This window comes from Fusarium coffeatum (assembly GCF_003316985.1).
Source record: "Fusarium coffeatum strain FIESC_28 chromosome Unknown BRIP53273_contig_97, whole genome shotgun sequence".
Lineage (NCBI taxonomy): Eukaryota > Fungi > Ascomycota > Sordariomycetes > Hypocreales > Nectriaceae > Fusarium > Fusarium coffeatum.
The window spans coordinates 237,674-249,706 of NW_022157892.1; the positions used below are offsets into that span (position 1 = coordinate 237,674).

Sequence of the window (12,033 nt, forward strand, 5' to 3'; positions counted from 1 at the left end):
ACACCAAGCGCATTCGCATTCAGTCTACCCGACACCTCCATTATCGCTTTCTTCGCTCAGTCAGCCGGCGTCAAACCCCGCCATTATGGATCACGCTCGGGTCAAAGCCCTCAAGGGAAACGGGAAAACCGTGTCTAAAAAAGCCATCAAGTCGGGTCGCGCTTCCGCCAATTTGACGCCTCGTGGCTCTCCTTTCGCTTCGCTTCTTACGTCACCTGCGCATTCCACAGCCCCCAGTCGGGCCGCCTCTGACGAGAGTGAAGATGAGTTCGAGTACGACGATACCATGAGCATTGCCTCCGGAAGCTCTCTAGTCGACACGAATGAGGATGGTACCAACACTTTCGACGCCAAGCAGTTTATGGAGGAACTTCAGGATCGCAAAAACAACAACAGCGATGCCCGAACTCAACTGCTGGAACTCTACATCAAGGTTCTGCGACACAGGTTCGCGCCAGCAACTCACGAGTGGCTTGACGAGTCAGCCAACGAACTTGCCGAACTATTCATTCGTGGCGCCAACCGTGGCATGGAAGCCAGAGAGCGACTGCTGTATCTCCAGGCTTATCTTTTGACCCTCAGTTGCTCTGAGGAGGCCAATGTATACGAGCACGCCGAAGCAACCCTGAAGCAGATCATAGCCGATGACGATGATGAAGAATGCAAGGCATTTGGCATCTACGCGCTGTGCTTCACCGTGCTCTATGGCGGCGGTGGCGAGACAGAGGGTCTCGAGTTGCTTGACTACCTGTACGCTATTGTAGAGTCTGATGGAGACAACATCGACTCCTATGACAATGGTTTCATTGTCGCAGCCGCCCTGCGTGGTTGGGCCTTCGTCGCTAGCCATGTGGACGATTTCTCATACGCGGCCACAATGGCTTTGGACGGATTGTACGAACAGCTTGACAGCGTCGATATTGGAGTTCAGGCCAATGCCGCTTCCTGTATCGCGCTAATCTTTGAGGCATCGCGAAACCACGAGGAGGAAACAGGAGAGTCTTGGGACCTCCCTGTCAATCCCGAGAAGCTCACAGGTCGCATGTCAGAGCTCGCCAAGCAGAGCTCCAAGTCTAGATCCAAGAAAGACCGCCGCGACCTGCGAGATAGTCTTATTAGCGCCATCACTTCTCTCGAAAAGGGTGTCGGACCAGGATACTCATCCGCTGGATATGCGCCGCAAAAGGGTGAACGTGTTACTTCCAAGCCAAATGAGGACGGTGTGGTCGAGTTTGGATACCGTCACAAGCTTCGCCTCGGCAACTACGTGGCTATTATCGATTCATGGTCACTCTCTTCCAGGATCGACATGATGAGACTTCTTTTTGGAGGTCACCTACAAAAACATATCTTCGAAAACCCTGTTGTGGCCGAGTGTCTCAGCGATGCCGACTTCAGCGATCAAGCTCCCGGTGTTAAGAAGACCAAATAAAGTTAAAGTACATGATGCATGATTTATGCTTATGGGTGTTTTATTGGGGCGTTTTGTTACAGAGATTCAATACCTGGTTGTGTTTTTGGTGCATTGGAGGCTCGGTCATTGGTCATGAAGCATACATATATCGCTTCAGATTATGCGACGTTCCGTCGACAGATACAGAGTTAGAAGTAAGGATGGTTGACTCGTGCAAGATCTCCTGTCTTTTGTTCTGCTCAACTGAAGAAGAATTCTCAGTGGCTGTTAATAAATTGTGTTCATAACTTTCAAGTTCGTGCTTCTGCTGACTTCGTTGTACGATAAAAGACAGTATCTCTAAGGTGACAACGATTGGTCGCTTTTATGATACCCTGTATTTCGGAAACTAAGCCACAATTGGTCCCCGCCAAATCCATTAATGAAACTTGGCATCAACCACTCACATGCTGTAGCACTATCCTAGACCTGGACCAGGCTGTTTTCAAGGCAGGCCACCAAAGGCAGACAGGCAACAACATTTCTTCCTTTATCTATCCCACACCATTCTGTGACCTATCTATTGCTCAAGAATCTCCAAGTACTATACCGGCGAACAAACCATGACGCGAGTCTCAGTCTACACATCAGCCCTGGCGGCTTTTGTAGCTGGTACGTTCACCATTCAATCCTCTGCAGCCACAGCGCATCTTCAATGACGTAGGCGCATGGCGATGCTTCAAATCCATCGAAATCATCACCACGAACTAACACAAAATAGCGACGGTTATGATCGTGATTCCGATATGGCTACCAAACTGGGTGACTTACTCTGTTACTTCGGCCACCGGCGAAACTATCGAAAGGCATATCGGTCTACATAAGAGCTGTTCCACGTTGGATAATCCACACTGTCGAGACTTTCCTCCTAGGGATCTATGTGAAGGAGGAGAACGATATTTCTGCTCCATGTGGAGGACTGTTGGTTTCCTGGCTTCGTTCACGACTCTGTTGTGTTTGGGAGGCCTGGTGACTTTTGTTGTCATTATGAGTGGGGGCAAATACAAGCGTGAGACAGGATGGCCATTTGCCGCCGCCATGTTGACGCTGGTCTCTGTGATCGAGTTTGTTGCCATCTCTATTGTGGTGAGTACTAACCTTGCAAAGCCATTGATACACTATTTAACCACTGTCTCAGGCTTATCTCTACGATCACGACGACCAGTTTACTATTCCTGGATGGCATCTGGATACGTCTTTCTACCTCAGCACCGTTGGAGCCGCCATCTGTCTGCTATCTGCTATTGGTATTGCCTTCTCCGCATACCTTCTTCCTCCAGAGGAAGGATACGATTTCCTCTCGGATCCTCTTGATGCTTAGGCAATGTCTGTTCGCGACTAATGATTTGGCTTTATATGCATACATTCACTCTTTTATCAATCCCCATTGAGCAGGTGTTTGTGTTTTGAGATGGGAGTCTCGGCGGTTTGTCTGATGGTGCATTATAAGAGGTGCTGATCTAGACTAATACAAAGGGGCTCTGCAGCAGCTGCCTTTATATAGATGTAGGAAATCGCTTAGAATATTATATACAATCTCTCGAGTTATTCTTATATATGTACACCGTCTAGAATCTATACTGTTTATCCTGTGCGCCACCTCCTGTATTTATTAATCTGCTGATTCGCATAGCATGGGTTGTTGGTCAAACACCAACATCAGACATCAGGTGTGATCACATAAGCTTTGCCATTTCTATAAATGTCGTAATGTGTATATAGAGAAATTCCATGATTCATCAATATTTAGCTCATAGAGAACCAGCTTGTTCTTGTTGGCAAGAGTGGCTGTTACTGTATGAGGCATCTGGTGATGATGTAGGCGGGGTATATCCACCCCACCTTGTATAACTCTTATCATCTTCAACTTATCACCACTCAACCTCGGCTTGTAGATCAGCACCTTCCATCGAATACTTCAAAGAAGTGTTCCCATTTCAATCAACTCTCCTACTAAATAACTCGTAACGCCAACCCAATACCCACAATGAGTGACAAACCAGGCCTCTCATCAGAGCAACTCGAGGCCTTCAACCGAGATGGCTACCTCATTCTACCCGGCGCCCTCTCTGGCTCAACAGTAAAGTCTCTTCTGGACGAAACTCACAACCTTCTGGAGAACTTCTCTCTAGATGACCATCCTCTTACACGCTTCTCAACTGGTGAGAAGCGTGATCATGTTGGCGACGACTACTTCCTTACCTCAGGCGATAAGGTGCGATTCTTTTTCGAGGAAGACGCTTTCGATGATGAAGGAAATCTCATCAAGCCGAAAGCTCGCGCTGTGAACAAGATTGGTCATTATCTCCACGCTCTATCGCCCCCGTTTGCGCGTCTGTTGGACCATGATGCTAGCAAGGTCAGCCCACCTGCTGTAGCCCGCAGTCTTGGCTTTAAGGACCCACGGTGTTTGCAGAGCATGGTCATCTGCAAACAACCAGAGATCGGTGGTGCCGTACCGCCTCATCAGGTAAGTCGTTCTTTTATGACCTGCTTTATCATATACTCACGATGCCAGGATTCTACTTTCCTGTATACCAACCCTCCTTCTGCTGTTGGCTTCTGGTACGCTCTTGAAGATGCTACTCTTGAGAACGGATGCCTAAGTTTCTTACCTGGCTCACACCGCTGGGCGCCAGTGGAGAAGAGACTTGTTCGTAAGGCAGGTAACGCTGGTACAGAGATGGTTGATAACGAAGGACCCAAATTCCCTGCGACAGATGGCTACGGGAAGGGTGAGCCAGAGGGCAAGCATGAGTACGTTCCTGGTGAGGTCAAGGCTGGTGACTTGGTTCTCATTCACGGCAACCTGTTGCATAAGAGCGAGAAGAACACAAGTCAAAAAGGAAGAATCATCTACACGTTCCATATCATTGAAGGGCAGGGTAAGGATTACGACGAGAAGAACTGGCTTCAGCCGCCTGAGGAGGGGTTCACTAAACTGTACGCCTAGACTGAATACAGTATGTTCCAAATGCTTCGAACGCATATACCATTGCATTAATTGCTCGTTGGAGCATCTATCTATTTCCCATTTTGTGTTTCAAACAGTTGAGCTGACAGGCATATATGATGTTGGGGATATCTCGCATGGAAGCAGTATTCGAACATGGCTGTTACAATGTGTCCAATCTCACCACTCAACACTTATTCGCCGCCCTTAGCTTTTATATACTGAATCATCGGGTATCATTAAATCCTTAGTCAGAATCCGAGTCGTCGTCGCTCGAGCCGTCATCAGAGCTCGAGTCACCTGAAGAAGACGAAGAATCGCTCGAATCCTCCTCACCAGGTTTTCGGTAAGCCTTCTTAGTTGTGGGCTTCTCATCCTCTGACTCGTCTTCAGACGAGCTTCCGCTGCTGCTGGTGTCGTCATCAGAGTCGGATTCAGATTCGGAGCTGCTAGAGTCGCTGTCATCCACGTTCACACGGAGCTTGCGTCGACGCTTGCCAGGAACACCATCAGCGGGCTTCGCACTCTTCTCGACCTCCTTGGTTGGTGTGTCGCTCTTGTCGTTGGTGGTAACTGTCTGCGATGATGTGGTGCTGGCCTCGGTTTCGTCGCTGTCAGATAGCACATCAATGACAAGTTCAGCTCTCATGCGCTTGACAAGTCGTCGGACAATGACTTCATCCTCATCCGAGTCTGAGAGGTAGTCGACCTCAGTAAAACCCTTTCTCTTGGATCCCACAGGCTGACTTTGCAAGAACTTGGTAAGAACCTCTTCGTATCGTTGCTGAGTGGCCTCTAGATCCTTGGTTCCTTCGGGGAATCCCTTTGCGCCATCGGACTGGTCCTGATCCCTGACCTCACAAGCAGTCTCTCGCAGGCGCATTCTCACAGAACCCTTCAAGTCTGAAATGTAGTCGTAAAAGGTTTCAACGTCAGAAGCAGGGATTCCATCGGCATCGAAGATGTGCTTGATGAGGTTTGTTTGGTGGTTCTTATTGAACTTCCAGCTGTCGCGAGCAGTCTTCCAGAGCTTCAAGTACTCGAGAGCAGGCTTGAGGTCTGTGGGAACTTGAGGCTTAGGCTTCTTGGCGGGTCCTTTGCTCTTAGCCTTGCTCTGTTTGGCGGGCTTTGCTGGTGTCCTGGAGAAGTTGCCGTTGTTGTTGGATGTCGCATCAGCAAAGGATACTGACTTCTTGTTTCTCAATTGTCCTGGGGTCTCATCCTGACGTGGTCGCTTGGCAGAATTGGAAGTCTGCGGGGCGTCGAATTTCCTCTTTATGGGTGTGCTTGAGGCACTGGTTGGGTGCCCAAAGCTGGGTTCAGGCGCATCAGATGGTTGCTTGAGCTTCAAGCCCAACTTCTTCCAGGCGGGAACTTGGCCGGACATTTTGAGATGGTGTTTCTGAAGAGATGTCGATGATGGAGGCGATATGAAAAAGAAATGAGAAGAATGAGTACTGTGAGTTTCAAAATTGAAACCTTCGACACTCTTGTGTTTTCTTCAACTCTCTCAAATCTGTATGGCGGTTGCTAGGGTCCTTGAATTTTCTTCTAGCTGCTGGGTGAGCGGTGGACTCTCTGTTGACTTCAGAAGAGCCAATGGCAGCAGCGCAAAGTTCAAAGAGGGACTGTGAGTTGTCAATGGCTGCAGGTTCCTCTTCTTAGCGTAGTATCAGTGCAAGGTCGATATGCAATCGTGTTGTTGCGGGCCGGATTGAATTGGACTGAATTGGATTGGATGTCGGCAGCAACTTTTTTTCTGAATGGACCTTGAGAATTATCGAGAGTGGAGCTTATCATGACGATTAAGTTTATGGCAGATAACGATAAGAGTGGGGAGCTCTGGGAGACATAATTATATCAAGCTTAGAGCAATACATTGGCCGGTGTGTACTGTCATTCGATAATCACTCCCTTCGGGATCGACTTAGATAACCTGAAATTGAACGATGTTATCATTTAATTGAGCTTCTAAGTTAGTCTGAGCCCTTCACTCACATTGAAACGGTTGATATCGCATTTGTGACTGTGCCTAACCTTTTTGTCACCTAGTATCCTGCCTGAGGATTACCTAATACCAGCGAGGCACCAACTCAGCCTTCCCATTGAGCTTCCGTTGCCTCATGCTCTAGGCAAGCTCCTGCTAACGCGTCGACTATCTCAACCCGCCATAGCTCCCCTCAACCTCCACAACGTCAACCATTACCTCGATATCTCCTCATTTGGAACTTGACGAGTTCTTCTTGAGCTTTGCCATCTAATTTTATCCGACTTCGAATACCAAAAACCATAAATTCTCCACAATGTCGGGTATGTAGTCAATGCTGATATACAATCCATCCGATTCATCACCAAGCTAACATATGATTCAATAGCCGGCGCATACGATCGACACATTACCATCTTTGCTGACAATGGTCGGCTTTACCAAGTTGGTATGTGAAGTCCCCGAACCTCTAGAGCCCGCATACCCCACGATACTCCCTTGACCGATGACGTTGACGGACACATGGAATCGAGACTGACATGGCATTGTAAACAGAGTACGCCTTTAAGGCGATTACAGCAGCCAACATCATGTCTGTCGGTGTGAGAGGCAAGGACTGTGCTGTTGTCTTGTCGCAGAAGAAGGTTCCTGTATGTACAAGTGTTAGGGAGGTATCATGAGGAGTGCTGATCAAGACCACAGGACAAGCTCATGGACCCTGCTTCCGTCACCCACCTTTTCCAGCTCTCTCCCTCCGTCGGCTGTGTCATCACAGGATCCATCGCCGATGCCCGAGCTTTCGCCCAAAGAGCCCAAGGCGAGGCTGCCGAGTTTCGATACAAGTACGGCTACGAGATGCCAGCTGATGCTTTGGCCAAGCGTCTTGCCAACATCAGCCAAGTCTACACTCAACGAGTAAGCACCATATACAGACGACTATTGCGGCCAAGCATGAACTAACTTTATCTCCAGGCTTATATGCGACCTTACGGCGTTGCAACCACACTGATTGCGCTCGACTCGGAATACGGCCCCCAACTGTTCAAGTGCGACCCTGCTGGATACTACATCGGTTACAAGGGAACTGCGGCAGGACCTAAGCAACAGGAGGCGCTGAACCACCTTGAGAAGAAGCTCCGTAACAAGGAGCATGCGGAGGGCTCTTGGGAGGAGGTTGTTGAGCTGGCCATTACGACATTGAGCACAGTTCTGAGCATGGATTTCAAGAAGGGAGAGATTGAGATTGGTATCGTGGGCGGCCCCCGACCTGATGGTGAGGAGGGAACCTACTCTGGCTTCCGAAAATTGACCGAGGACGAGATTGACGACCGATTACAAGCTATTGCAGAGAAGGACTGAGCGAGTGGAGAGAATGATATGGAACATGCATGAAACATTGCCATTTTACGACAGTGAGAAGGTCGGTGCTCTTTGTCGCAAGAGATTAGAAGTTTGATTCGCGGGCTGCAGCAGGGACGGTATGCTGTCCCAAGAACATGGATCATAAGGCCAATGCAGGGGGATGGATTATCAAGATTAGGGACTTGGATGCCGTCGTGGCCGCGGGTCCATGTCTAATGTGTCACTAGCCGTCCTAACCATGTGCAATAGAAATGATGAGCCTCTTCTATCTGGCCAACTGACACCTGCGCGTCTGATGATCCAATTGAGGAGGAGTATGCCTCGCGCCAAGGCGATTAAGCAAGACAAGAGCCCACGATGGAGCTAAGACAGAACATGCCAGGTGGTGGTGGGTCATTCAATGAGTGATGTGGCTGCTAGGCTATGAATGAATGTTGAGAACACTAATGTTTTTTCTCAATATTTGTCCATTGTGGGACTGGTTAAGAATAGGAATCAAGGAAGAACAAGCCTTGCAGCTAAGGCCTGCTTGCTTCTGCTTTGCTACAGTATGTACGACTTGGTTTATCGTAGTCTAGTTCTAAATTTGGCCAAAGGTTCATTAGACCGGCTATACAAAAAGTTACTCTCAATTGGCAGTTGAAGGTCCTTGATCATGTGGTCCTACATTCTCAATATTATCGTATCAATGAGAAAAGAGGCTTGCAAGACTTCGTCTGAAGGCTTACTTCTAGTCGATCGGATCTATGCAGGGGTGCCCCTGGTACGACTGGGAACGACCTTGAAGTGTGATGGCTGGCTACCTATTGTAAGCGCCGACTTGAGCCTCCAAGACGATCACTGAGAATAAACGCAAGGGCCAATCTAACAACATAATGAATATCAACGGAGTCACGTTAGGGAGCGGGAGCGGGACGCGGATGGGTTTCTTGTTGAAGACAACGGGGAGGCGAACGTTGAGAAGGCGAATGGTAACGAGTTCGCAGAAACTAACGTTAGTGACGATTAGAACAGCATAAGAAGCTGGTGTTGGGTGTTGGCGGGGAGTGAAGTTCAGCGGCGCTCAAACGGCGTCATGCAGAGAATAGAGAGCATGACGCCACACAGAAACTAGGGTTTTTCTTTTTTGGCGGTTTAACTGTCGACTTTTCCTGGTTCACGTTCTAAAACAAACACATCCAATTTCTGCAATGGCTGCAACATAACATGCCTTGTTAAGATGAAATAAACCTGGTTGAGCTGGACATACAATCCCAAGTAAGCAGGAGAGTAAGAATAATAAGACCGGGGACATCCAAATGCATATCCTGGTCTCAGATCTCACTTATTTCCACCCACCTAATCTGGCATTTTGAACTGATGACCAGGTTACAGGAGATCAATTGTAACCCATTTTACTTGGTTAAAGTCATCTTTTTGGCATGCACCATGAATCATTGTTTCTTTAATTGATCATATCGGCCTCTCCGTGATTGACTCAGCCTTGAAATGGGTTCTATACTGAGAAAGAGACTACCTGAGTAATTCTAACTCATTCATGATGATTTTCCATGGGTCATGTTGCATTTCAGACGGCCTCATGCTTGTAAACTTGACCGTTTCTAGCCATCAGCTCGCCCCGGACAGTTGCCAAAGCACTATCCGCGCGTCTATTGGTCTCGCTGGACCGATAGAGCTACAGGGCGTTTCCTATTCTGGAGAAACTAGTAGGTGGCTTATGGATAGCTGAGCCGACCCATTTCTGGTCTGACAGTGGTAAACTCCACCACATCCACATCCACATCCACCTGCGCTATTCGAACTACACACATTTGTCACTTTCTCTCTGCCAGAAGAATCGTTTCACTGACCGTCTCCTTGTTTTACCCGTCAGACCATGTATCCAGTCTTGTTTGCGGTTCCCTCTTTTTTTGACAGTCTCCCTAAACCCCCTGCAGCAAAAGTGTCTACTGTACAGCCTGGGAGTTCCCTCCTAGCGTATAACCCAAGTCACTTTTTTTACTTTGCTCGCTCGGACAAAGATGCTTTTTAGGATACTTTAGTCCGCTGACCAATAACTGACACTTCAGTCTACTTGACCCACGCAGTTCACTTGGTGTAGTCAAAGACGGAACATAGCAGAAACCTCAAGCCTCTTGGACGCCTCTCAACTAAGAACATCTCGGATGCTCATCCCTATCAGGGGGATACAACCGGGTGTGGCTGGAAAACGACGCACCCTCTCTGCCCTCAACACCATCATGTACTGTACCCTACAATGACGTGCCACATACATGGGGCTCTTGATTCCTCGGGTCCTGGTCCTGCATGGTGCATCGCTGTCTGCATGTACATACATGTATGCGCCCAGGGGTATTGTAGGGGTAGGGCTGAGGGTAAGGCTTCGACCTTGAGTTCGATTCGACGAAACTAACCTTTGCCACCAGCTGGCCTAGGGTCGTTGATGTTTTTGAGCTTGGAAAGGGTCGTTCCGAGTGGAGGCTCATCATGGAACTCTCACTGGTGGCCCATGACTTCTGTCTCAGAAGGCTGGCTCTAAATGCCGAGCCTCTCATGTGTGCCATAGCGTCCTTGGACTGGGAAGAGAGAGGGGTGGTGCTTGACATTCGGGTGGTATCCCCCCTTGGATCTAGTAGCCGTTCGCTCCCGTTGGTGGAGCACGACATTACATTGGCAAGCTTGAGCTACCGTGCGGTGTCAGTTAGGAAGTTAGGCTAAGGAGGATGGAGACTTTTCTGGACCAAGAGCTTCTTGCATTGCCTTGCAACTCTTCTTGTTGTCTCTTGATGGACATCTGGGAGGCCTTCGACGGTCCATCACGATATACAAAAAGGATGCCCAGTTCTGGCGGATGGTTGATTGTTTGTTCAGTCAACCAAGCATTGAAAGACCGGCTTCTCTCAACTGTTCTACTAAGTGATCGACATGACAACGTCTCTATAATATCTCCTTACCTATTTATCCTATCAAACTTTACCACCGCCGTCTACATTCCGACTCGGATCTCAAATTTACTTCCCTTAAAATCCTTACGACTCTATTACAACCTTTCGTTCTGTCATAATTTGTGTTCCAGCTAGTCTGATCACCTTTTGACGTTACAAAACTATCCTGTTAATTGAAAGACGCGGGAAATTATGGACGGATGTAAGTTAGATCTGACCCCCTTGACACCTACCAAGGGGTCAATTGGCATCTCTACATCACAAACTTCGCTCTGACCAAACTCGAGAAACTGACTTCCCTCTCTATAGTAAACGAATACCGCACAATGCGAGTTGCTGAAGTTCTATCTGATTTTCGAACACTGCAATACTACATAGCTGCTGCGCCTGTCGACCCTGAGGACACATCGGAGTACTACACCGAAGGCTGGGCCGCTCTTCGACAATGTGCACTAGATGGACGACACATTCTGGAATGTGGTGCAGACACCAGCGTGCCTTCTCCCCCTGGAGGCGAGCAAGAGCAGATGAAGGCCGAGCTTAAGCAGTATGTTTTCCTGAACAGTGACGGGAAAACCCAAGTTCTAACAGTTGGCAGGGTACTCCTGGACGCGTACTCAAGACGGCACGAAGGACAAAAGATCTATCTCCGACAGGCAGCGGCGCAACGATGGGTCGAGTATAGAAAACAGGTGCTGCAGGGCGGTGTACCAAACTCTAGAAACCAATCTCAACTCCAAGCTTGCGATCGTCAGCTACGAGCGGTAAGAGAATTCTCTATGCCTCTCCAGTTACACCTTACTAACTTCTTAGGAGCTCTCAGCAGTTGCCGACGAAATAATTTACAACGAGCTCAAGGCCTCGGATGAGCAAATGGGCCGCTGGACGGCCGAAGATCCCAGTCTACGAAGTGTGCAACGCTGGCTCCGAGCACGCAGGTGAATTGGGATCAAGGGAGACGACACAAAGCGACTACGATCTACGATACCCCAAGAGCAACTATTGTGACGAACGAGAGACGAAGATCAAGACCAAAAGCAACGCCCACGTCTACGCTATTCATGAGATTCTTTCCCTTGCGACTTCTACTATTCTTGACCAACCCTTTTGACGACCGATTTATTAAGGGGGAGAGTTGCGGTTTGGGGTATGACTTTTTGCGCAAAGGATAAACCTGTTTGTTATTTCTTTCATGACCTCACGAGTCATGGTTTACATGCCTGTTATAAACGGTACAGGATTGATGTTGCATCTAGCATAAGCATTAGATAGAGCCTGGTTTGATAGGACCTAGGTATGGAGATGTACGGGGCTGGGCTCCTTTGAACTGCCT

The 12,033-nt window shown here is 48.5% G+C and overlaps 6 protein-coding genes across 6 annotated transcripts; 5 read left to right on the forward strand and 1 right to left on the reverse strand.

The window, feature by feature from the left end:
- Positions 1–85: 85 nt before the first annotated feature.
- FIESC28_04656 (uncharacterized protein) lies at positions 86–1,432 on the forward strand (the record flags this gene model as incomplete). The annotated part of the gene is made up of 1 exon (XM_031158803.1): positions 86–1,432. The coding sequence occupies one exon, from the start codon at positions 86–88 to the stop codon at positions 1,430–1,432; it is 1,347 nt and encodes a 448-aa protein (XP_031017201.1).
- A 584-nt stretch (positions 1,433–2,016) lies between these two features.
- On the forward strand, positions 2,017–2,774 carry FIESC28_04657 (uncharacterized protein; the record flags this gene model as incomplete). Its single annotated transcript, XM_031158804.1, has 3 exons — positions 2,017–2,065; positions 2,175–2,539; positions 2,592–2,774. The coding sequence occupies 3 exons, from the start codon at positions 2,017–2,019 to the stop codon at positions 2,772–2,774; spliced, it is 597 nt and encodes a 198-aa protein (XP_031017202.1).
- A 666-nt stretch (positions 2,775–3,440) lies between these two features.
- Positions 3,441–4,406, forward strand: FIESC28_04658 (uncharacterized protein; the record flags this gene model as incomplete). The annotated part of the gene is made up of 2 exons (XM_031158805.1): positions 3,441–3,923; positions 3,972–4,406. 2 exons carry the CDS (start codon positions 3,441–3,443, stop codon positions 4,404–4,406), a joined length of 918 nt encoding a protein of 305 aa, XP_031017203.1.
- A 247-nt stretch (positions 4,407–4,653) lies between these two features.
- On the reverse strand, positions 4,654–5,793 carry FIESC28_04659 (uncharacterized protein; the record flags this gene model as incomplete). The annotated part of the gene is made up of 1 exon (XM_031158806.1): positions 4,654–5,793. The coding sequence occupies one exon, from the start codon at positions 5,791–5,793 to the stop codon at positions 4,654–4,656; it is 1,140 nt and encodes a 379-aa protein (XP_031017204.1).
- Positions 5,794–6,709: 916 nt separating this feature from the next.
- Positions 6,710–7,752, forward strand: FIESC28_04660 (uncharacterized protein; the record flags this gene model as incomplete). The annotated part of the gene is made up of 5 exons (XM_031158807.1): positions 6,710–6,716; positions 6,782–6,841; positions 6,949–7,043; positions 7,096–7,308; positions 7,366–7,752. The coding sequence occupies 5 exons, from the start codon at positions 6,710–6,712 to the stop codon at positions 7,750–7,752; spliced, it is 762 nt and encodes a 253-aa protein (XP_031017205.1).
- A 3,274-nt stretch (positions 7,753–11,026) lies between these two features.
- Positions 11,027–11,811, forward strand: FIESC28_04661 (uncharacterized protein; the record flags this gene model as incomplete). The annotated part of the gene is made up of 4 exons (XM_031158808.1): positions 11,027–11,247; positions 11,299–11,464; positions 11,514–11,638; positions 11,697–11,811. 4 exons carry the CDS (start codon positions 11,027–11,029, stop codon positions 11,809–11,811), a joined length of 627 nt encoding a protein of 208 aa, XP_031017206.1.
- Between the last annotated feature and the right edge of the window lie 222 nt (positions 11,812–12,033).